This window comes from Dipodomys spectabilis, unplaced genomic scaffold (genome assembly GCF_019054845.1).
Source record: "Dipodomys spectabilis isolate Male_0828 unplaced genomic scaffold, ASM1905484v1 ptg000158l, whole genome shotgun sequence".
Classification (NCBI taxonomy): Eukaryota; Metazoa; Chordata; class Mammalia; order Rodentia; family Heteromyidae; genus Dipodomys; species Dipodomys spectabilis.
This window is the reverse complement of record NW_024870835.1, coordinates 7,437,349-7,463,662: the sequence shown is the minus strand read 5'-3', so window position 1 is coordinate 7,463,662 and position 26,314 is coordinate 7,437,349. Positions and strand designations below refer to the sequence as shown.

General features: G+C 38.4%; 1 protein-coding gene across 1 annotated transcript in view; it reads left to right on the top strand.

Annotated features, from left to right (window-relative positions):
• The window catches only part of Ccdc171 (coiled-coil domain containing 171), a 313,064-nt gene that overhangs the window by 51,650 nt on the left and 235,100 nt on the right, over positions 1-26,314 (top strand). The window contains exon 7 of the mRNA XM_042692902.1: positions 13,825-13,971. Within this exon, the coding sequence (XP_042548836.1) occupies positions 13,825-13,971 (147 nt within the window). The remainder of the gene's footprint in view (positions 1-13,824; positions 13,972-26,314) is intronic.

The window sequence follows — 26,314 nt, the reverse complement described above, 5'->3', positions numbered from 1 at the left end:
GAATAAGCTTAAGTAAAAGCACATAGTTCTTTCATTTTGAACAATCAGAAATCCGTAGTGCTACCAGCCAGAGATCTAAACTTAAAAAGTAGGATCAGAGACCTATATTTAAAATATATGATTGAAGGGCTGGGAAGGTGGCTCAGTGGTAGAGCATTTGCCTTGCGTGCCTTAGGCCCTGGGTTTGATTCCTCAGCACCACGTAAGAAAAAAGCCGGAAGTGGCGCTGTGGCTCAAGTGGTAGAGCGCTAGCCTTGAGCTGAAGAGCTGAGGGACAGCACCCAGGCCCAGAGTTCAGGCCCCACGACCGGACCCCCTCCCCCCCCAAAAAAAATATGATTGAAGATGGGCATCAGTGGCTCAGGATTACAGTCTGAAGCCAGCTGGGCAGGAAAGTCCAGGAGACTTTTTTTTTTCCCTCTGTGGTCAGTCTTGAGGCTTGAACTCAGGGCTTCCTGGGTGCAGTCTCTGAGCTTTTTTTTTTGTTGTTGTTGGTCGTTTGGCTTGAACTCTGGGTCTGGGCACTGTCCCCAGCTCTTCAGCTCAAGGCTAGTGCTCTGCCACTTGAGCCATAGCGCTACTTCTGGTTTTCTGGTGGTTTATTGGAGATAAGAGTCTCATGGACTTTCCTGCCCAGGCTGGCTTTGAACCGCTATCCTCAGATCTCTGCCTCCTGAGTAGTTAGGATTACAGGCATGAGCCACGGGCACCTGGCTCTCTGAGCTTTTTTGGCCAAGGCTAGTGTTCTACCACTATGAGCTACAGTTCCACTTATACTTTTCTAGTGGCTAATTGGAGATGAGTCTCACAGACTTTCCTGCCTGGATTAGCCCCCAACAGGGATCCTCAGATCTCAGCCTCCTTAATAACTAGGATTATAGGTGTGAGCCACCATCTCCACTAAAGGACAAAACAAGCTAGAAGTAGAGCCATGGCTTAAGTGCTAGCCTTGAGCAAAACAGCGCAAAGATAGTATCTTGACCCAGAGTTCAAGCCCTAGGACTGACCAAAAAAAAAAAAAAAGAAAGAAAAGAAAAAGAAAATAAATGTGTGATTGATGTGGTTTTGATCTATTTTCCTGGTCATTCCTATAAATCCCTAATGAAACATGCAGTTATGCCTACCTTAAGTTATGGAATATCAAAAAGAATTTAAAATTCCATGTCAATCTTTAATTATGATGTACTGGGAAGAGTCAGGGAATATGCTCTCTGATTACTGCTATTAATATATTATTTTACTGATTTTGTAAGATAAATTGTGGTATATATAGTAATTGTTTTAGAACTTTGTTTTTCAATTTCTATTGTTCTTTCTATTGACATAAGAAAACTACTTTTCTTTCTGTAAATCAAGGTTAAGATATTATCACCTCATTTTATATTTTAAAAAGTCTGTTTTAAAACAGCTTCAGGGACAGAGTAAAAATTTCTTTCCTATTGTCTATTGGTGGGTTTAGTTTTATACCCTACAATTAGGTTTGGTATCATATAATGTTCTCTTTGTCTCGCTCTCTAAGGGAATTCAGGTTTTTAAATAAGTTAAAAAAATCCTTCTTAGTGAAACCCTATATTTAACAGACAAAGCTAGATAATATTTCTCTGATCTGGGGCTTTAGAATTCACACCCATTAAAAAAAACAACAAAAAGCCCCCAAAAAACAAACCAACTCAATTTAATGCCATAACTCTTTTCTTTCTCAGGAATTAGAGGGCTCCACCAGTTATACTTCTCCAGAATACTAATGCAAATTCTTACTAGAGTTACCTCATTTTGAGATTATGTTTCTCATTTTTTTAAAACCCCATGACCTCTTTTGATAAGAAAAATTCTCTTTGTAGTATTAATGAAAATTCAAAGCAGATCAAAGCCATGGTAATTTTAGAACAAAGTATACGTATATTGATCTGGAAAATATTTATTTAAAATTTGTATTAAAAGTTAACACTATATTTAAAAATTCATTTATTTTTCTTTGAATCCTTGATTTCAATGGGACCTTTTTTTTGTTCGTCATTGGGCTTGAACTCTGGGCTTGGAAGCTGTCCCTCAGCTCTTCAGCTCAAGGCTAGTGCTCTACCACTTGAGCCACAGTGCCACTTCCAATTTTTTCTGCTTATGTGGTGCTGAGGAATTGAACCCAGGGTCTCATGCATGCAAGGCAAGCACTCTACCACTGAGCCACCTTCCCAGCCTCAGTGGGCCCTTTGAAACTGCAGACTTATTTGCCATGATTATGTTGTAGGCATTGTGGGACAGGCAGTTGTAAAGCTTTATTGTTAAACCACCATATACCTCTTTTGTCATATTTTCAGTTCATGTCAGTGTATAATTCAGTCAGGAGAATTGAAAGAATTTACAGGTTGAATATATACATTTTTAGTATTAATTGTACTTCTAAAATTTAACAATTAATTTGGGAAAAAATTATCTCTTCATTCATTGTTTAAATATGGCGCATACATCTAGTTATAGTCTAGTGATTCAGAGGGCATTTGTGATGACTTGTGGAATAAACATTGAAAGTAATACCATTTTTGGGGCTGGGAAGGTGGCTCAGTGGTAGAGCACTTGCCTTGCATGCCTTAGACCCTGGGTTCGATTCCTCAGCACCACATAAGCAAAAAGAAAAAAGCCGAAAGTGGCGCTGTGGCTCAAGTGGTAGAGCGCTAGCCTTGAGCTGAAGAGCTGAGGGACAGCGCCTAGTCCCAGAGTTCAGGCCCCACTACCGGACCCCCCCCCCCAAAAAAAAAAAAAAAAAGAAAGTAATACCATTTTTGAACTTTGACATGAACTTTTAGATCATGACCTCAACAGAATTCTTCAAAATGGCACAAATATTTTTATAAAAAGAATTTGAGGGCTGGGAAGGTGGCCCAGTGGTAGAGCGCTCACCTTGCATGCGATGAAGCCCTGGGTTCAATTCCTCAGTATCACATAAGCAGGAAAAAAAAAAAAAAAAAAGCCGGAAGTGGCACTGTGGCTCAAGTGGTAGAGCACTAGCCTTGAAGTGAAGAGCTGAGGGACAGTGCCCAGGCCCAGAGTTCAGGCCCACGATCGGACCAAAAAAAAAAAAAAAAGAATTTGAAATGTAAATGCTTTGTTTGTGCTATGAGTGATGTATTTCAAAAACAGAAGTCTCACCAAAAAAGAAAGGAAGGAAGGAAAGAAGGAGGGAAGGAAGAAAATAATACATAAACTAAAGAAAGAGAAGGATAAGGGGCTGTGCAAAAAAGAGTTTTCAGACCAGGTTTATGCCTCTGTAGACTGTATGATATGTTAAAGACAGATCCAGGGATCTAGGGACAACCAGGAGAAACTTACATGAAAAAGAAATGCCTAAGCCGGGTGCTGGTGGCTCACGCCTGTAATCCTAGCTACTCAGGAGGCTGAGATCTGAGGATCGCGGTTCAAAGCCAGCCCGGGCAGGAGAGACCGTGAGACTCCTATCTCCAATAAACCACCAGAAAACCGGAAGTGGCGCTGTAGCTCAAGTGGTAGAGCGCTCGCCTTGAGCTGAAGAGCTGAGGGACAGCGCCCAGGCCCAGAGTTCAAGCCCCACGACCGACCAAAAAAAAAAAAAAAAAAAGAAAAAGAAATGCCTAATGGGTGAATTTTGAGGACATAAATTGTACTTCTTTTAGTACAACTGTTCAAATTAAAAAAATAAAAAAGAACAAGGAAACCCCTCCCCCCACCCCAAAAAAAAAAGAAATGCCTTTGGGCTGGGAAGGTGGCTCAGTGGTAGAGTGCTTGCCTTGCCTGCATGGGGCCCTGGGTTCGATTCCTCAGCATCACATAAGCAAAAAGAAAGAAGCTGGAAGTGGTGCTGTGGCTCAAGTGGTAGAGTGCTAGCCTTGAGCTGAAGAGCTGAGGGTCAGCGCCCAGGCCCAGAGTTTAGGCCTCACGACCGACAAAAAAAAAGAAAAAAAATGCCTTTGTGGTTTCTTTGTATCTTGTTAGCAAATGATGTAAGAAATAGCTGGCATTGGTGTAGTCTCTCTCTCTTTTTTCAAACTGGAAATACCTTCTAAAATTATTTGGAAAGTTTTTTTTAAACTAGAAATAAAATTGCAATGTGTTTATTGTAAAACTTTTTCTAATTTAGGAAAATTTAAAAGCAGAAAGATTTTCCCCTTTTTCCTCTAATGCTATTCTTTAAGGTTACATAGGTATATAAATATATTTACATAAAACTATATGCTTCAATAATATTTTTGCATCTATCTTATGATTATGTCTTATTCTTTTAGTTTCTTTGGCATGTACATGTTCATAATATATTTCTTTCAAATTTTTGTTCTAATTTTTATTGGATTGGTGATACAGCTCAGAGGAAGACTGCTTGCTTAGCATTTGAAAAGGTTTGAGTTAAATTCTAGCATCAGAAGCCGGGCGCTTGTGGCTCATGCCTGTAATCCTAGCTACTCAGGAGGCTGAGATCTGGGGATCATGGTTCAAAGTCAGCCCGGGCAGGAAAGTCTGTGAGACTCTTATCTCCAATAAACCACTAGAAAACCAGAAGTGGCACTGTGGCTCAAGCAGTAGAGCGCTTGCCTTGAGCTGAAGAGCTGAGGGATAGCGCCCAAGCCCAGAGTTCAAGCCCCACGACCTACCAGAAAAGAAAAAAAAATTCTAGCATCAAAACAAAATACCAGGGCTGGGAATGTGGCTTAGTGGTAGAGTGCTTGCCTAGCATTCATGGAGCTTTGGGCTCGATTCCTCAGTACCACATAAATATAAAATCCAGAAGTGGCACTGTGGCTCATGTGGTAGAGTGCTAATGTTGAGCAAAAGAAGCTTGAGACAGTATGCAGGCTCTGAGTTCAAGCCCCAGGCACAGGACTGGCAAAAAACCCAAAAGTACCAGCTAGTGCTGATGGCTCACACCTGTAATTCTAGCTACCCAGGAGGCAGAGGTCTGAAAATTTTGGTTCTAAGCTAGTGAGGCAAAAGAATCCATAAGACTCTTATCTTCACTTAACAACAAAAAGCTGAAAGTGGAGCTTATGGCTCAAGTGGTAGAAGGTCTGTCATGAGCAGAAAAAACTAAGTGACAGTACCCAGACACCCTAAGTTCAAGCCATAGTACTATTACAAAAAATAAAAACTAAATCCCAAACACAGTACACCAAAAACGAACAAATAAAAAATCCAGCAACAGCTGGGGAACAGACAAAAATCTTGCAATAGCTGGGTGCTGGTGACTCACGCCTGTAATCCTAGCTACTCAGGAGGCTGAGATCTGAGCATCTCGGTTCTAAACCAGCCCTGGCAGGAAAGTCTATGAAACTATTATCTCCAATAAACCACCAGTGGTGCTGTGGCTCAAGTGGTAGAGGGCTTGCCCTGAGCTAAAGAGCTGAGGGACAGTGCCCAAGCCTAGATTTCAAGCCCCATGACCGACAAACAAATAAAAATCCAGCAACAAAGGGCCAAAATAGCCAGATTTACTAACATCCTTCTCTATACAAACTCTTTGAGTGGTTCTCTTGTGTAATGCTTAGATGTATAATTGCGTGGTCAGCAAACTTATGGTTTTGTAATTATGATACACAGGACACATATTGTATCAATTGATATTTGACAGCAATAAACTTCTTTTTTAGTATTGGGATTTAAACTAAAGGCCTTGAATTTGTTAGCCAGATGTTCTGACACTTGAACCACACTGCCAGCCTGTTTTTTGCTTTATGTGTGAGGGCCTGAGTTCAGTCCCAAAACAAAACATTAGCTGGAGCCAGTGGCTAACTCCTGTAAATTCTAGTTACTCAGGAGGCTGAGATCTAAAGATTGAAGCGAACCCAGGCAATGTTAAGATTGTTTCTCATGGTTTTGCATGGAACATTTTTACCCGTGTCTTCCATATTGCTGAGATGACAGGTGAGCATCACCACACCCAGCTTATTGACTAAAGTAGGATCTTGCTAATTTTTTGTCTGAGTTGGCCTTGAACTCCAAAACTTCCTGACCTCTGCCTTCTGGTAGCTGGAATTATGGGAGTGAGTGACTGTACTGTCAACAAACTTCGGTTATAGAACTGTTCTGGTGATACTTGACTCTGTCAAGGAATAAGTTGATACTAGATTGAGATTTTTAACTAGCTCTTTTTTTTTTTTTTTTTCCAGTTTGTGTGGCTTGAACTCTGGGCCTGGCACTGCCCCTCAGCTCTTCAGCTCAAGGCTAGTGCTCTACCACTTGAGCCACAGTACCACTTCAGGCTTTTTCTGCTTATGTGGTGCTGAGGAATCGAACCCAGGGCCTCATGCATGTAAGGCAAGCACTCTACCACTGAGCCACCTTCCCAGCCCCTTAACTAGCTCTTTTGATATGTTTTATGAGCTAGGAAGCAATACTTTGCTCTGGTATTTTTCTAACTATATTTTTATAATTAAATGCTTTACAATTGAAATTGTGCTTTGGATTTGAGAAACATCTATATACGTTCACATAGGTTCATACTTTTTGCTCTCTGTTTTTGGAATATGTGAAAACAAGTATTTTTTAACAGGACAGTGTGGTTTCTTCCGATGTTATATGTCAGCTCAAAAACAAGCCCCATTTAAAAGTGTTTTAAATTCAACACCTCCCCCTAGTGGCACAAAGAAGAAACATCAATTTCAAATGTCTGTACTGTAATTTTCTGTTTTTTTTTTTTTGTGATATAGAGGATTTGAACCTATGGCCTTGTGCACGGACTTAAACATCACTGCTTGAGCCATGTCCCTATTATTTGTAGTTTGTTTCTGAGATAAAGTCTTGCCAACTTTGCTCTGGCTGTTCTTGAATTCAGAATCTTTCTGCCTAGGTCTCTTCAGTATATAGGATTATAATAGGTATTAACCCACACTGAGCTGCTGCAGTAAGAATTATTTTTGAGATATTCTTTTTTGTTTTTGTTTTATCAGTCGTGGGTCTGAACTCTGGGCACTGTCCCTCAGCTCTTCAACTCAAGGCTAGTGCTCTACCACTTGAGCCATAGCACCACTTTTTCTGCTTTTTCTGCTTATGTGGTGCTGAGGAATCGAACCCAGGGCCTCATGCATGCAAGGCAAGCACTCTGCCACTGAGCCACCTTCCCAGCCTTTGCAGTAACAATTATATTGTGGTGTACATGTATACATGGCAACTCTCATTCTTTTTCACATTAATTATCTGGTAGCCTTTGGTATGATTAAAAAATAAATACTATGACAGAATGTTTAAAGTTAGCTTTATATAGGTTGTTGGCAAATGAATCTAATGTGTGAGTAATATATTTTAAACTCAGATTTATAGTGATACAATCATAAACTTGACCACTTGAATGTATGAAAATTTCAGGAGCTTTTATGACAAATACCCATTACAACCAACTAATACCATTAAAGTAACTAGTATCTTCCACCTACATCATGTTAGTGTTTGCTATAGTTGCTTAAGTGTTGTATCATTGAAGACTAGCTGTTTTAATGAATTTTTTTTTTTTGGGGTCCGGTTGTGGGGCCTGAACTCTGGGCCTGTGCGCTGTCCCTCAGCTCTTCAGCTCAGGGCTAGCGCTCTACCACTTGAGCCACAGCGCCACTTCCGGCTTTTTGTTTATGTGGTGCTAAGGAATCGAACCCAGGGCCTCAGGCATGCAAGGCAAGCGCTCTACCACTGAGCCACCTTCCCAGCCTCTTTAATGAATTTTCTATCATACTACCATCCAACTTCCTCAACAGATCCACCATTCTATATTTGATATTTAGTTTCTATTTCCTTTTTTCCTTTTGTTGGTTGTGGAACTTGAACTCAGGATCTGGGCGCTGTCCCTGAGCCTCTGTGTTTAAAGCACTCTACCACTTGAGCCATAGTGTCACTTCTGTTTTTTGAGTGGTTCATTGGAGATAAGAGTCTCACGGGGACTTGGCTGCCTGGGCTGGCTTTGAACCCTGATCCTCAGATTTCAGCCTCCTGAATGGCAAAGAATACAGGCATGGGTCACTAGCACCTGGCTGTCTTTTTACTTTTGACACTAGCCATATTATTATTTCAGCCATTTGTTTCATTTACATTCTGTTTGACATATAGAGAATATTACGCAGTATGCATGTTTGTCCAGGTTATCCTTTTTGAGATTTATCACAGCTAATAAATAGTTCTAGTTCACTAATTTTATTTTATAGTAAATATAAATGTTAATGTAACATAACTAATTTAACCATTACTAATTGGGATTTAAGTTATTTCCAGGTTCAAATTTTAAAATGTTTACATGAATATCCAATATTCTTGTTTATGTAGGTATGTGTTTAGCATATGTACAATATTTTTTTTAATTTTTTTAATTTTTTTTTGGGTCCGGTCGTGGGGCCTGAACTCTGGGCCTGGGCGCTGTCCCTCAGCTGTTCAGCTCAAGGCTAGCGCTCTACCACTTGAGCCACAGTGCCACTTCCGGGTTTTTTCTTTTTGCTTATGTGGTGCTGAGGAATCAAACCCAGGGCCTCAGGCATGCAAGGCAAGCACTCTGCCACTGAGCCACCTTCCCAGCCCTAGCATATGTACAATATTAAGAAATTAACTGATCTATAGATTTAGTGAAATTTTATCAAAATGACATTCTTCATAGAACTAAACAAAAATAAAAAAAATTCAAAATTTTTATGAAACCAGAAAAAAAACCAGAGCAGTTAAAGCAACCCTGAGTAAGGAGAGTAAAACAGGAGGCATTGTACTACTTGACATCTAGTGAGTGATGATTCACTATTTTTTTGTTTGTTCGTTTTTGTTGGTCGTGGGGCCTGAACTCTGGGCCTGGGCACTGTCCCTCAGCTCTAGCTAGCACTACCACTTGAGCCACAGCGCCACTTCCAGCTTTTTCTGTTTATGTGATGTTGAGGAATTGAACCCAGGGCCTTATGCATGCAAGGCAAGCACACTACTTGACTTTAAAATATACATACAAAGAAGGAGTATGATAGTAACACCTGTGGCCATGCCTGTAATCCTAGCTACTCAGAAGGCTAAGTCCTAAAGAACTGAAGTTCAAATTCAGCCTGGGCACAGAAGTTTGAGAGATTGTTTCTCCAGTTAACCAGTCAAAATGAGACATGACTCAAGTTCCATCTGTACGCAGAAAGCCAAGTGAGAATGAGAGGCCCTGGGTGTTGAGGTCCCAGTACTGTCACACAAAAAACCCAGTAACTGAAAAACAAAATAGCATGGTATTGACCCAGAAACAGACTTCACAGATCAATGGAACAGAATAGAAAAATCTGAAGTAAATTCAGGTATCTACAGCCAACTGATTTTTGACAAAAGCGCTAAGTTCACATACTGGAGAAAGGATACTCTTTTCAATAACTAGTTCTGAGAGAAATGTACAACAAGCAGAAGATGAAACTAGACTTTTGTGTTTCCCCAGGTAGAAAAATCAACTCAAAAAGTTTAAAGCCTTAGAGGTTACCCCAAACCATGAAACTATTAGAAGAAAACAGGAGAAATGCTTTAGGACATAGTAATGGGCAATAATGTTTTTGGATAAGACCCCAAACACAGGAAACAAAAACAAAAACAGACAAATGGTACTACAGCAGTTTAGAAAGCTTTTATACAGCAAAGGAAATGTCTTCTTTTGGACATCTGCTTACTTCTTCAGTAATCTTATTTCAAATTTTTGAGATGGATCTGCCAAGTTGAAAGAAAAAAACTTTAAATAGTAATAGATTTAACTTCCTTTTTTTTTTTTTTGTCGGTCATGGGGCTTGAACTCTGGGCTTGGGTGCCATCCCTCAGCTCTTCAGCTCAAGGTGAGCGCTCTACTATTTGAGCCACAGTGCCACTTTCAGTTTTCTGGTGGTTTATTGGAGATAGGAGTTTCATGGTCTTTCCTGCCCGGGCTTGCTTTGAACCATGATCCTCAGATCTCAGCCTCCTGAGTAGCTAGGATTACAGGCATGAGCCACCAGCACCCGGCTTAACTTCCTTTCTTAAAAACTTAAAACACTCATTTTTATATCACATCCATATATATATATATTTTGGGTCTGGTCGTGGGCCTGAACTCTAGGCCTGGGCGCTGTCCCTCAGCTCTTCAGCTCAAGGCTAGTACTCTACCACTTCAGCCACAGCGCCACTTCCGGCTTTTTTCATTTTGCCTATGTGGTACTGAGGAATCGAACCCAGGGCCTCAAGCATGCAAGGCAAGCACTCTACCACTGAGCCACCTTCCCAGCCCCACATCCATATTTTTATATGATTAACAATTGAACTATTGAAGAGTAAAAGGGCATAGGTTTGGATTGACTATTGAAGCTGTAATAATTGATGCACACTATATACTCAGTGTCATAGGGTTCTGAGAATGATAGATTTTGAATTATTAATTTATTGTTATTTTAGAGGTGATGTACAGAGGGATTTCTATCACATGAGTCAGATAATGAGTCATTTCCTTTCATACAGTGTCTTGTGTTCCCACATTTTTTCCAGTCCCTCCCTCTCATCGCCACCCACAAGTTATGTAGTTCACTTTTCGTCAGTGTCCAGTGAGTTCCCTTGCTGAACTTTTTTTTTTACCCTTTTTCCCTTGAGTTCTGCAGTCCCCCAAACCCTTCCAAAGATGTACACTTGAACACACCACACATAAGGTAATGAAGACAGAATCATCAAAACTAAAACTAAAAAAAAAAAAATAAAAAAATAAAAAAAACAAGGTCTCTTGTTTCCATATCTTAGAGTTCATTTCAGTATTATTTTATGTAAATATGAAGAGGCACTGGACTTAGGTATTGTACCTTTGTGTTTCTCTCTTAATAGTATCCTCTTTGGTCTGAGAATGATAGATTATAAAAAAAATCATCACTTCATTAAAATGAATAATAGTTTTTGTCACCACTTGTTAAAATGCTAACTTGTTATATTTAAATTTTAAAAGAAAAGCTTAAGAATAGTAAACATTTTGGACTAGAGTATGTAAGGATAATTATTCATAACTTTCTTTTGGAACAAATGATGTATTTCTGTCTATGTGTGTATGTGTAATCCAACCTGTCTATGCATAAATATGTATTCTTTTATATAATTTATATCTACTATGCAAATTCAGGTGAGTTATACGTTGTAAAAACATAGACTAATCAAAAAGTAAAAACAAACAAAAAGTATATGAAGTAAATTTTTTGAGTAAAACCATGGTTGAGCACCCCATAGCAGGTCGAGTGGAAAAAGCCCAGAGTTCAAGACCCAATACTGGCACCAAACCAAACCAGCCCCCCAAACAAACAAAAAACTAGTAGTGGTCACATGTATATAGGATAAATATAATTTTTTTTTTTGTTGGTCATGGGGCTTGAACTCTGGGCCTGGGCGCTGTCCCTCAGCTCTTCAGCTCAAGGCGAGCACTCTACCACTTGAGCACAGCGTCACTTCCGGTTTTCTAGTGGTTTATTGGAGATAGGAGTCTCATGGACTTTCCTGCCTGGGCTGGCTTTGAATCAGGATCCTCAGATCTCAGCCTCCTGAGTAGCTAGAATTACAAGCGTGAGCCACCGGTGCCCAGCTAGTTCTGTTAAATTTGATTCAGGAAAATTGGACTTTGTAGAAATAATATCCCTCAAAAGAAGCATACTAAAGCCTACTTCCAGGTCTGTGGAGTATGTAAAAAAAAAAAAAATCCTTCCAGCTGGGCACTGGGCTATTCCAGCTGGGCTATTCAGGAAGCTGAGCTCTGAGGATTATAGTTTGAAGCCAGCCCAAGTGGATAAGTCTGAAAATTTATTTCCAATTAACTACCCAAAAACTGGAAGTGTCATTGTAGCTGAAATGGTAGAGTGCTAGCCTCGGACAAAAAAAGAGTACCAGGACAGCACCCAGGCCCTCAGTTCAAGCTCCATGACCTCGCTATGACTATCAGCAAATTGTAGGTCAGATTTATGCTTTTCATATGATTTTTTTTTTCTCTGTGAGAAGAGCTCTCTTTTCAACTAAAGTGGATTACTTTCTGTTAAACTTATGAGAATTGTTTTTCTGAAAAGTTCCTGGTTTAACCTGGTTTAGCCCTGGTTGATTGTATTTTATAGTTATTTCCTTTTTCTGCTACACTTAAAACATCTTGCTATTGAATATCAGTTATGTCCTGTTCTTGTTAATTAAGAAATCCCGATCCTGTTAATTAAGCCACATCCTGTTGCAGATTGTGAACCTGACCTTAGCCAATTTAAGCACAAGTGCAGGACCTGCTGAGTTAGGGATAAAAGAGGAGCAGCTTGCTTCTTCTGTGTGTGTTTGCAATGGGGATTTTGGCTGGTGGGTGTGCCAGGCAGAAGTAAACATTGCTTGTGGAGTTCCTTTTGAATTGGTCAACTTACTGCTATACTACACCCCAACATCTCCAGGCATATCTAACATCTTGGATTTTTATTCTTCTCTTTTACGGGACCCATCAAATTAGTTGAATATTGAACACTCTGGACTTATCCATAAATTACCTATCTTTCCTATTTTTTCAACATATATTTTTTCATGTTCTTTTGGTATTTTTAAAGTTTTATTTTTTTATTTTTATTTTTGGGGTCTGGTCGTGGGGCCTAAACTCTGGGCCTGGGCGCTGTCCCTCAGCTCTTCAGCTCAAGGCTAGCGCTCTACCACTTGAGCCACAGTGCCACTTCCAGCTTTTTTCTTTTTGCTTATGTGGTGCTGAGGAATCAAACCCAGGGCCTCATGCATGCAAGGCAAGCGCTCTACCACGGAGCCACCTTCCCAGCCCCTGAAGTATACAATTCAGTAGTTTTTAGTATATTCAAAGTTGTACAACCACCGACTTTTATTTCCAAACATTTTTGTTATCCCAAGAAAACCTCTTACATCCATTTCCTATTCACATTGTTTAATTTATTTTGTGATTAATCCGGCAAGTTGCTATATATTCTCATGATCTAATTGGATAATTGAAAATTAGAGATTTTATATTCATAAATTAAGTGGGTGTATAACTTAACAGTGACTGAATTAGTACTAGTGCATTGGGTATTTGAAGCAAAGAAACTTGTAATGTCAGATAGTAGTAGTATTTGTAAATACTTTGTAAAAGTGATACTTTTCCAACTACAGTGTTTGATGAGAGAATTATATTTTGGAATCATTTTCTCAGATTCTGATACCTTTGGTTGGCTAGGAATTCATGAAAGCATGTATAAAACATATATGTGTATGTCCATGAATAAAAATGTGCTGGTGGGGAAGAGGGTTCTGGTTTAGATTTAAAGTGAGAATGATTATTCTAGATTTAGTTATTGCAGAAAATATCTGTGATATGTATGTTAATTTTATGACTGACCTTCCAAGTTCAACTCTGAGTTTTGACTTTATTTGGAAAAGGAGATAGTTTTAAATAGAAGAAAACTTTTAGTTATATTTCTTTCAACAATACAGCAAATTTGAACTCTTTGAATATTGAGAAGGAAATGAAACACAGCCATCTAGTGGATACAGTTTTAAGAGCTATAAGCATATAATTTAAGTACCCTGATCTCACATAAATATCTCTCATGGGTCATTATTAGTAATTCAAGCTAATCATTCCACATTACACAGAGGGACTGTATCCATTGCATTACTAAATACGATGAAGTTTTAACGAGAGAGGAAAACATTATATGTGACAGTTGAATAATAGCTTTATGTAAATACCCATAGAGGTCAATTAAACTAACACAATATTCTGGTATGCCATTTATATCTTCAGTTTTAGTCATATGTAGTGTTTCTTTTCCCAAATAAATTAACCTATTACAGTTGATCACAGATTTAATCATTGATGGCTATTAATAAATTTTATTGATGCAAAAATGAATTGTGTTTCAGGAACAAGATTGTGCTGTACAAACTATGCAGAAGAAAGTAGAACAATTAGAAGCAGAACATACAGATTGCTCTGACCTTTTACAGCGACAAACAAGTGAACTTGAGTTTAGCACTCAGCGGGAAGAATGTCTTAGAAAAGAATTTGAGGTAGTTTTATTTTATTTTTAGCATACATATATTTATCATGTAGTGACTTAAGCCTAGAGAAAATTTTACACTGTAGAACAATGTAAAAGTAATTGTTGGGAGGCTTTTAAATTGTATACTTGGCTTTTTTGGGGGAAAACTTTGGTATTTGAACAAAGCATTTTACATTTTGTGCCTGATTTAAACAACATTTTTTTTGGGGGGGGATGGGCAGGAAGTATATTTGAGTATGAATTCAGGACCTCATACGTGCTAGGCTGGATGCTCTATTGTTGAGCTATACCTCCAGCCAGTCTTTTTGAACTAGTTATTTTTGAGATACAGTCTTGCTTTCTGCCCTGGCTATGATCTGCTTATTTTAGGTTTCTCAGCAGAGCTGGGATGATAGGTATTCACCACTGTGCCCAGCTCTCAGTTGTAAAGAGGTCTTTCCAATGTTTTTCCCCGGGCTGACCTTCTGTCTTGGCTGCATGTGCACTTCTCAATGTCAGCTGCTTAGACAGCTGGGATTACAGGCATGAGCCACTAGTGCCTGGTTAAAAATTTCACCTTTTTTTTTTTTTCAGGTCCTGGGGCTTGAACTCCGGCCTGGGTGCTATTCCTGAGCTTTTTTTGCTCAAGGCTAACACTCTACCACACTTCTGGCTTTTTCTGTGATTAACTGGAGATAAGAATTTCAAAGACTTTTGTGGACTGGCTTTGAGTCATGGTCCTCAGATCTCACTCTCCTGAGTAGCCAGAATTACAGGCGTGAGCCACTAGCACCGAATAGAAATTTCACTTTTAACGATTAATTCTCACAGACTATGTGGGAAGCTTGAGAGTAATTGTTTATATTTTAAGGTTGAGGAAGCAACACAGTAAAAGTTTTGGTATACTCAGGGGTTAAATGATAACATTAAATTCTATTTTTATAGTGTAAATCATTTATATTAGCAGCGTTTGTAGAAAGATTTTAGATAAGACTTTGGATAAGAAAAGAACATTTAGTCTACAAAGAAAAATATGACTTTATGAATGGTGATGCTAACTAATTTTGAGAGATCTAATTGGTATATATTTTTGTGTTTTTTTAAAACTTCTTTTACTTTCTGGGGAATGAAGTATTTCAATAGGTAAAGAAAGTTTTCTCCTAAATTTAATATTCTTCCTAGGTAAGTAAACATAAGGAATATGTAATAACAGATACTAGAGATATATTTGTTAAATTCACTGCAATTATTTAATATTGTTATGAGGTTTTTTCTCTTTGTGTGTGTGTGTGTGTGTGTGTGTGTGTGTGTGTGTGTGTGTGTGTGTGTTTGTGTCCTGGGACTTGAAATGAGGGCCTGGGTGCTGTCCCCAAGCTGTTTTGCCCAAGGCTAGTGCTCTACCATTAGACATTTAAGTCACACCTCCACTTGCAGCTTTTTATTTCTCTGTTGTACTTATTTCTTAGGTCCCATAGTACTTTTATTTTAAAGGAATACATGATCTGGTTTCGAAAGAAAGGGAGTTTGGGATCTCAACCTTACATAATCTTGCATATCTAATCACATATTTTTCTATACAATATTGGGATAGATATAACTTGGCTAAATAAAGAATTTTATCTTAAAATCCATCTGTCTTGTAACTTGAAGAAGGCCTTGCCTCACTGGTTTTATGGTCTGCTATTGCTGATGAGAGGCCTAATACTGTACTTGCTGTGTTCTTTCCTCATTCATCTCCAGATTTCCTGGTCCTTTTTTTTTCAAAATTAAATTTTCATTATAGAAAATGTTAAGTACATATAAAGTACTGTAATGGATTTAGTAGTATTCATATGGGTTTCAACTGCTATGTGTGTACAGTGTGGTATCATTTCTACTCTGACTCACTTATCTTTTTCCCACATAATATAGAAAAACTCCCCAGATATTATATAATTTTAACTGTGAATATTTAAAAAATAATGTATTTATTTAGAAGCCATATTAGTTTCACAGGCAAGTATAATCAACAGTGCAGGCATTATTCAAATTCTAATTTTTTTTATTAATAGCATAAATATGTGTATGCTTATAGTGTGAAACTGAATCTCATTTAGGTCTATACATTGTAATTGATGTGTAGGATTTGTTGGTTAATTGAGTTGAGTAGAGGAGACTGAAAGATGTTTAAGAAATGGCATTCTCATTAACAGAACTGGTAAAGAATATAGGTAGAGTAGGTTTGAAAGGAGTCAGGTTTTAGATACGTCAAATTTGACATGCCTACTGGACATCCAGTTGGAAATGTTGGGCAGGCTTTTAAATACATACACCCGCACATGTGTATATGCATGTAAATATATCCACATTTGCATATATAAGCATATGTAAATCCATATATATGTACATACCTTTACACATATATAAATACATACACTACTCATACACATGAATATTGTGTTTAAGGAAACAATATTATAATATTTCCTTTGAAAAGTCTGAGATGTGTCTTTTTACTTTCTTTTTGTAAAGAGTGATCTACATATTTCTGGTTTGGTTGTTGAAAAATAGGAAAAGAAATTGGAGCCTGGTTATTATACTGTTTTATTTATTTATTTTTGTGCTAGTACTAAAGCTTGAACTGATGGCCTTATCTTTTTCACTCAGGGCTGTTGCTCTACTGCTTGAGGCTCAGCTCCAGTTTTGTCTTTTTGGTGCTTAGTTGGAGATAAAAGTCTCATAAACTTTTCTGCCCAGGCTGGTTTTGAAACTTTGTCCTCAGACCTAAGCTTCCTGGGTAGCTAGGATGACAAGTGTGAGCCACTGGCTCACAGATGATTCATGCACTTTACTGTAGTTTTGGATCTCCTTTCCCATTATCTTTGCTGTGCATTTCTATGCCCAGCCTCCTCTGGTTTAGATTTATTTTCTAGATAATAATCCAGTTTGTGTTAGTTTTGGAGGGATAGTTATTTGGCTACTTATGATAGTAGTTATCTGTAAGTTTGACTTACAATATTTTTTTTTCTTTTTGCTTATGTGGTGCTGAGGAATTGAACCCAGGGCCTCATGCATGCAAGGCAAGCACTCTACCACTGAGCCACCTTCCCAGCCCTGACTTATAATATTGGCAGCTGAAAATTATTGAGATTCATTTTGCATATTGTCAACTTGACTATTCGGAATGTACAACTCACGGACTTTTAGTATAGTCAGAGCATTGTACAACCTCATCACCATCACGTTTAGAAAGTTTTCCCTATTCCAGTAAAATATCTCATATTATTCAACATCATTGTCTTGTCCTATTACTATATCCCCCGGATCAGTAAGCATGAATTGTTTTCCTAACAGACTTGTGTATTCTGATTTTTTCATTTAGCATAACAATTGCTTGATTCATTCATGCTGTAGTATCACAATACCATTTTTTGTTATGGCTGAATAATAAATTATTATAAGTATCTAATTATTTTAAGTAGTTCTAATATTTTTTTGGGTCAGTCATGGGGGCTGAACTCTGGGCCTGGGCGCTGTCCCTCAGCTCTTCAGCTCAAGGCTAGCATTCTACCACTTGACCCACGGCACCACTTCTGCTTATGTAGTGCTGAGGAATCGAACCCAGGACCTCATTCATGTGAGGCAAGTATTCTACCACTGAGCCAACTTCCCAGCCTAGTAGTTTATTTTTATTTGTTGGCTTTTCTTGGTTATTTAGTAAACACTTTTCATAATATAATAGCTTTGTTTTTGGAGCTCAAAGCTTAAAAAGATAGTCCAGATAGTCTCTTTATTCTCTTTTAAGGAAGTGGGCAGATGTAATTTTCTAGTTTATCTATAATTCTTTATATTTAGTTATATTTAAATATTTGCCTTATGCTTATATGAATATATTTTGTGTTAATCTGTTTGAACACATGGTGACACATTGGTGAAGAAGTTAACTTTCTAAAACATATTTTATTCTAGTTTTGCATTCAGTTTTGGAGGCATAAAAGTAATTCTAGTGATTTAAGTAATTGCAAGTGGCATTTAAAAGGCATTGCATGCTGGGAGAGAGCAAGGGAAAGAGTGACATTGTCCAAAAAAAAAAAATTGTACTCATTACCTGACTTATATAACTGTAACCTTTCTGTATATCACCATTATTATAACAATTGAAAATAATCACATGAAAATAATATAAAGGAAAATTGTTAAAATGTTTAATAGGACACTTTTTAAAATTTTTGTTGGTCGTGGGACTTGAACTCTGGGCCTGGGCACTGTCCCTCAGCTCTTTAGCTCAAGCCTGGCGCTCTACCACTTGAGCCACAGCACCACTTCTGGCTTTTTCTGTTTATGTGGAGCTGAGGAATGGAACCCAGGGTCTCATGAATGCGAGGCAAGCACTCTACCACTGAGCTACCTTCCCAACCTAGTAGGACACATTTTAAATAATATCTAACTGAAGCAACTAATAGAATGGATTTTTAGCCTAATAAATGGCTTAAATTTTAATGAAGCTTTTTAAAAAATAATTTTATTTTACAGAAGGTGCTTATTTGCCTTGGCCAAATAAATCTTCATATGTATATTTAATTTTAAAATCTGATAAGCTATATACCATTGTGTGGCTTAGTCATAGTAACATGGATCAATGGTTTCTTAGATTAAAAAAAAAGAAACAAACAAACTCCCAGTCCAATTTTATATATGTGGTGCTGGATACTACAGAATCAAGGGAAAAGTGAACTAGGAAAAGAAATATCTATGTTTTTTATAAACCTCTTTACAACTAGTGGAGTTTATTATCATGGGAAATAAGCTTAACTCAATAAGAAAAGAGAAAAGAGAAAAGAGAAGATGCAAACCTAATTCTGAGAGAACTGAGGAGGCTCTTGAAGATTATGGTGGGAAAAGACAGTCTTTGCAAATCAATTCTAAATTGCTTCTGTCAGTCATAGCTATATTACAGTAACATAAAGAAGAGCAGAAGGTACTTTTTTTAGTTATTTTATTAGCACACATTAGTTGTACAAAACAGGGTTTCATGACATTTCCATACATGTATATAGTGTATCCCTATTGAATTTACCCCATCAGGGTTTCTTATCCTCTCCCCCTTTCAAAACAATTTCAACACATTTCATTATTCTGTTTTTACATGTGCAAATAAAATATTTTTATCATATCCAAAGCTACGTGTGTGTGTGTGTGTGTGTGTGTGTGTGCATGTGCGTGTGTGCGTGTGTATGTGTGTATGTGTGTATGTTGATTCTGGGCTTGAACTCTGGGTCTTGGCATTGTTCCTGAGCTTTTGTGCTTAAGGTTAGCACTCTAGTTGAGCCACAGTTCCACTGTGGCTTTTGGTGGTTAATTAGAGATAAGAGTTTTAAGACTTTCCTGTCAGGGCTAGCTTTGAACCTTGATCCTAAGATCTCAGCCTCCTGAATAGCTAGGATGACAGGCTCAAACCACTAGCCTCAGCTTATCCATAGCATTTATATAGTGTATACTCTTCTCAAATGAAAAAGGAAACGAGAAATGCATTTTACTTATCATAATTGTCCACAAAGGCAACCTTGTGTAATTTGTTTTTTTGTGTATTGTGGGAAGCATTTTAAGATGTTGATTTCTGTTCATTACTATTAATTAAATGATAATATCACCTTGATTATTTGGTCATAATTATGTGTTATGCATTTAAATACATCATTTTATGTTCACAGTAGATTTTGATACTGGAAGTTCATTTAAAAATTTGCCAAAGGGGCTTGGAAGATGGCTCAGTGGTAGAGCACTTGCCTTGCATGTATGAGGCCCTGGGTTTGATTCCTCAGCACCACATAAGCAGAAAGAAAAAAGCCGGAAGTGGCGCTGTGGCTCAAGTGGTAGAGTGCTTGCCTTGAGCACAGAGAAGCTCAAGGACAGTGCACAGGCCCTGAGTTCAAGGCCCAGGGACTGGCAAAGCAAAACAAACAAACAAAAAAAACAAGTGAAGTACTTATTTTAAGGAAGGGCCCCTTTTAAAGGTCAGACTAATTGGATAATAATGCTTTTTAAAGATATTTGATTTGCAAGGCAAGCGCTCTACCACTGAGCTACCTTCCCAGCCCAAGATATTTGATTTGAATATAAGTAAAGGACTCTGGCAAGGTGTTCTAGTATTATGGTGCTTCAGCTTTTCAAATTAGAGACTTTGAACCTTTGGGATGGTGTTTTTTTATAATAAAAATTTGGAAGTTAAGAAAAGTGGTACATGACTGTAATTCCAGAATTTAGTAGATGTACTGATTATATTTTTTCCCATCACAATAGGTAAGCAATGAATATTGTAGTTTATTTATTTATTTTTTTGCCAGTCCTGGGGCTTGAACTCAGGGCCTGCTCACTGTCCCTGAATTTCTTTGGCTCAAGGCTAGCATTCTACCACTTGAGACATAGTGCCATTTCTGGCTGGGTGCTGTGGCTCAAGCCTGTAATCCTGCCTACTCAGGAGGCTGAGATCTGAGGATTGCCGGTCAAAGCCATCCCGGGCAGGAAAGTCCGTGAGACTCTTATCTTGAATAAACCATCAGAAAACTGGAAGTGGTGCTGTGGCTTAAGTGGTAGAGTGCTAGCCTTGAGCTGAAGAGCTGAGGGACAGCGTTCAGGCCCAGAGTTCAGGCCCCATGACTGACCAAAAAAAAAAAAAAAAAAAAAAAGAACTCAGGGCTTCATGCATGCTGGGCAAGCACTCTACCACCAAGCCATATTTTCAGCCCTAAATATTGTAGGTTTTTTTTTTTGGTCCTTCCTCCTCCTTCCTCCTTCCTCCCTCCTTCCTCTTCCTTCCATCCTCTTTCCTCCTCCTCCTCCTGTTCCTCCTCCTCCTCCTTCTTTCCTTCCTTCCTTCCTTCCTTCCTTCCTCCCCCCCCCCCCCTTTTGTGAATAGCATGTTGATGTTATCCTAGCACCCTCTGCTGGATATAAGAATTAGTTCATCAGAATGGAAGATTAAAAAATTATTAGCAGGAAGTTAATTTGATTATTATGTCTATCAACAAAGAAGCAACCTCACTCTTGAAGGAATTTGTTTAAAGATTTAAAGAGTACCCTTAATTGTTCTTACTGTTTGTTGATTGTTTCAACAATAACAAACACCTTGAAAATATTCAATAAAGAAATTTGTTCTTTATTGAATATTTCATTCAAAACAGAAAAGTACAAATAAAGATGTGATGATCTTTGGCTTATTATTTCACCCCATTTGGTTTTGTTCTAGGTAGGAAAATAGAAACTCTTGACTTTGAGCTGTTTAATTAATATATTGATATATTCATAAGGAATGAATTGTTTGTATTTTAGAATCACTGAATGTTCAGTATTGTGTGTGTGTGTGTGTGTTGTATCTAATTTCTTTTACTTTATTTTTTTGCAATATTCAGTTTGAACATAAGACCTCATGCTTGTTAGGCTGGACAGATACTTTAGAGTGAGCTCAGTTTTTCACTGGTTGTTTAGGATAGGATCTTATTTCTGACCCGGGCATGGGTTTGAGCCAGTATCCATCTATTTTGGGTTCTTTGTCATAGTTAGAATCACAGACTGTGTCTAGCTTCCCTTCTAAAGAGACTGCGTCTCATGGATTTTTTTTTTTGTATGTGTGTGTGTATGCTGTACTCAGGGCCTTGCGCTTTTGCTTGGCTTTTTCCGTGCAAGGTTGGTGCTCTACCACTTGAGCCATACCTCCAGTTCCAGTTTTTTGATGGTTAATTGTAGACAACAGTTTCACAGTCTTTTCTCCGGGGGCTGGCTTTGAACCTTGTTCTCAGATATCAGCTTCATGAGTAGCCAGTACTTGGCAAGTCTCATGGATTTTTTTTTTTTCCCCCAAACCTGTCTAACACCATGAGTCTCCCAATCTTAGCCTTCCACGTAGCTTGGGATGACAGACATGTGCCACTCACCCAGCTATGGGTTGAGAAGAATCTCACTAACTCTTCTGCTCAGGCTGGTGTACTGCAGTTTTTCTGCTCTTAGCCTCCTAAGTAATAGATAGGATTACAGCTGGGAGCCACTGGTGCTCCGCTTCTTTCACCTTTTTTTTTTTTTTGTCAGTTGTGGGCCTTGAACTCTGGGCCTGGACACTACTTTTGTCGTCTTCGTCGTCGTCGTCTTCTTCTTCTTCTTCTTCTTCTTCTTCTTCTTCTTCTTCTTCTTCTTCTTCCTTCTTCTTCTTCTTCTCTTCTTCTTCTTCTTCTTCTTCTTCTTCCTCTTCCTCTTCCTCTTCCTCTTCCTCTTCCTCTTCTTCCTCCTCCTCCTCCTCCTCCTCCTCTTCCTCCTCTTTTCTCCTTTCTTCTTTTTTTCTTTTTGTTGGTTGTAGGACTTGAACTGTGCTCTTGGGTCCTGTCCCTGTGTTTCAGCTCAAGGCAAGCACTCTACCGCTTGAGCCACAGTGCCACTTCTGGTTTTCTGGTGGGTTTTTGGATATGAGTCTCGGGAAGGGAAAACAACGAGGAGGCTACAGTGCTTGATAAGAAATGTACTCGTTATCTTGCCCATGTAATTGTAACTCCTCTGTACGGTATTCTCACAATTAAAAAAAAAAAAAAAGAGTCTCATGGACTTTCCTGCCTGGGCTGGCTTTCAGCTGTAATCCTCAGATCTGATCTCAGCCTCCTGAGTAGCTAGGATTACAGGTGTGAGCCACCTTCCCCTGGCAAAAATAAGATCTTCTTTATGCTTATTCTCATCTTGTTTGTGCACTCATCTGTTGATGGACAGTTGTGTCCTTTCTACCTTTGTTTCTCATGAAAAGTGCTGCTATAAACTTGATAAATACTTTTATATGAATGCATTTTTTTTATCTGTTTTGGTTATTTATATAGGAGTGAAACTGCTTTTACAGTAACTTTAACTTTTTGATGAACTTCTAAACTTGTCTATAACAACTAAACTATTTCGTATTTTATATTTTTAGCTTCTGCACAGCTTTGCCAATATTTGTTATTTTCTGTTTTATAAATTATAGCTTTCTTGTGTTCATGTGTGCATTTGTGTGTGTATGTCTGTGTGAGAGAGAGAGAGAAAGAGAGAGAGAGAACGAGAACTGGTGGGAGAGAGAGGCTGGTGTTGTAGCTTGACCACAGTTCCATGTTCAGTTTTTTTTGATGGTTAATTGGAGATAAGAGTCTCACGGAGTTTTCTTTCCCAGCTGGCTTCAAACTGAGTTCTAAAATCTCAGCCACTCAAGTAGCTAAAACTTTCAGGCATGAGCCACTAGTGTTTGACAATGGTAGATATCTAAGTGGGTATTTGTGTCTTTGATTTTGCACTTCCCCAATGATTAATAATGTATATTATTTAAAATACTTTGAGTCATTTGCATCTCTTCTTTGAATAAATGTCTATTCAATTCCTTCCTCATTATTTTATTTTATCTTTATTTTTTGAGACAGTGTCTCACTATGTAGCGGGGTTTGCCTAGAACTCTTGATGCTCCTGCTTTAGCCTCTTCACTGCTGGGATTACAGGCATGAATCACCATACAGGGACATTTATTCATAGTTTATCTTTTTTGTTATATGAGTTCTTTACTCTGGATACTTGATGCTTATCCTCTTATATCTGAGAATCCATGGCCAAGTCTGCATTCTTCTGAAAGTTTCACATTCCTTTACATATAGGTCACCCAATCATCTGTATTTATTTTTGTTTTAGTTGTGAGTCTAAATTCATTGTTTTGCAGGGGTATATTCAGTTTTTCTCAGCAATGTTGGCTGGAAAAAATGATTCTTTTCCACTTAATGATCCAGCATCCATGTCAAAAATCAGCTTACTGGCTGGGCACCCACATCGCACGCCTGTAATCCTAGCTGTTCAGGAGGCTGAGATCTGTGGATCGAAGATCAAAGACAGCCCCGGGCAAAAAAGTCCCTTAGAGACTCTTATCTTCAATTAAGCACCAGAAAAACCAGAAGTGGTGCTGTGGCTCAAGTGGTAGAGTGCTCACCTTGAGCTGAAAAGCTGAGGGACAGTGCCCAGCCACAGAGTTCAAGCCCCATGACCAACAAAAATAACAAAAATCAGCTTACCATCAGTTCTTGAATTTATTTCTGGACAGTAGTTTCTTTTCTGTGTATTTATATGTTTATCCTTAGACCAGTACCACAATGTTTAGAGCATTGTAGCTTTCTAGTAACTTTTGCAGTTATGAAATGTGTCTTCCAACTTTGTTCTTGTTTTTCAGGATTGCCATGTTAACTTTTTTTTTTTTTTTTTGTGTCCGGTCGTGGGGCCTGAACTCTGGGCCTGGGTGCTGTCCCTCAGCTCTTCAGCTCAAGGCTAGCGCTCTACCACTTGAACCACAGCGCCACTTCTGGCTTTTTTCTTTTTGCTTATGTGGTGCTGAGGAATTGAACCCAGGACCTCAGACATGCAAGGCAAGCGCTCTACCACTGAGCCACCTTCCCAGCCCCGCCATGTTAACTTTTTGAGTCATGTTTTAGTATAGAAAATTGCATAGCTTTAATTCTATTCATGTGCCTGATAATGAAATTATCTTTTCATATAATAATTAATAACATGCCACAGAACTAGCATTTCTATGTGAAATATATTTTGAGAGGATGAAAAGAAGTGAGTGTAGAGAGTATTTAAGTGCTACAGATGAATTTAAGGCCTTAATGTTATGAAATCATTGTCAAATATAATTTTGCTAATTGGGTAAACAATGGTACTAGCATCACATTTTTCCTTGAATCTTAATATCCTTGTTTTTGTTATTGTTCTTTTTAAAATTCATATGGAAATTTCAAACATAAATGAAAGTCAAGAGTACTATAGTGAACCCCTACATGCCTATTGCTGTAACAGTTATGAGCTATGGCCAATATTATCCTATGAATATCTACCCTTATGTCCCTGTTTGATGCTGATGCTGATTATTATTATTATTATTATTATTTATTTATTTATTTTTTGGGTCTGGTTGTGGGGCCTGAACTCTGGGCCTGGGTGCTGTCCCTCAGCTCTTCAGCTCAAGACTAGCACTCTACCACTTGAGCCACAGCGCCACTTCCGGCTTTTTTCTTTTTTTGCTTATGTGGTGCTGAGGAATTAAACTCAGGGCCTCATGCATGCAAGGCAAGCGCTCTACCACTGAGCCACCTTCCTAGCCCTGATGCTGATGATTATTAACAACCAATGATCAAGTATACTGTAATTAGGCAAATCTTGTAATAAAAGCATTAAACTACCCAAAATTTAATCAATGATACAAACGCTCCCAAATGGACAGCATATACATATATACTGAGACATATGTAATACACACATCCTCTCTTAGACGTGGTATCATTTTATCCTTGAATATTTGAGTTGATATTTTAGAAATATAAAGTTTTGAAAGTATCACCCATCATCACATTAAAAGATAGGAACTCCTTAATTTTATCAAACATTCCAATTTCTTCATTTCTAGTTCATTGTTTTTAATCTTCAGATTGATCTTTGAATATTTACTAGCTTCATCTTCTATTAAAATGCCTATTTGAAAATAATATGCTTATATAGGATATAAATTCAGATTTTTTCTTTTAAAATATAAACTTTCTTAAGTAACTATTCGTATCTTTCTGGATTTAAATTTTCTTTACACCAGCTAGGCATAATAACATGTATCTATAATCCCAGTACTTGGAAAGCCAAGGCAGGGGAATCGTGAGTTCCAGGCCAGCTGGGCCTGGAACATAATTAGACCCTATTTAAAAAACCAAAAATGCTAAGCCGGGCGCTGGTGGCTCACGCCTGTATTCCTAGCTACTCAGGAGGCTGAGATCTGAGGATCGCGGTTCAAAGCCAGCCCGGGCAGGAGAGACCGTGAGACTCCTATCTCCAATAAACCACCACAAAACCGGAAGTGGTGCTGTAGCTCAAGTGGTAGAGCGCTCGCCTTGAGCTGAAGAGCTGAGGGACAGCACCCAGGCCCAGAGTTCAAGCCCCACGACCGACAAAAAAAAAAAAAAAAAAAAAAAACAAAAACCAAAAATGCCACATGTGGGTGTGTATGCTTATAGTTTTAGCATTTGGGAGGCTGAGACAAGAAGATCATGAGTAAGGCTACATAGTGAGACCCTGTCTAGATATATAGTGAGACTCTGTCTCAAAAAAACCAAACCAAATAGAAAAAAACCTACTTATCTTTAAACTGAAAAGAATCAGAGATGGGTAGATGAGGGCTAGAGGAAGAAAGATATTAACTAGGGACTTAAAGAACTGTGACTAGGCACTGGTGGCTCAAGCCTGTGATCATAGCTAATCAGCAGTCTGGGATCTGAGGATTTAGGTTTGAAACCAGCCGGTGCAGACAAATCTTAGAGAACCTTTATCTCTAATTATCCAGCAAAAAGCAGAAGTGGAGGTGTTGA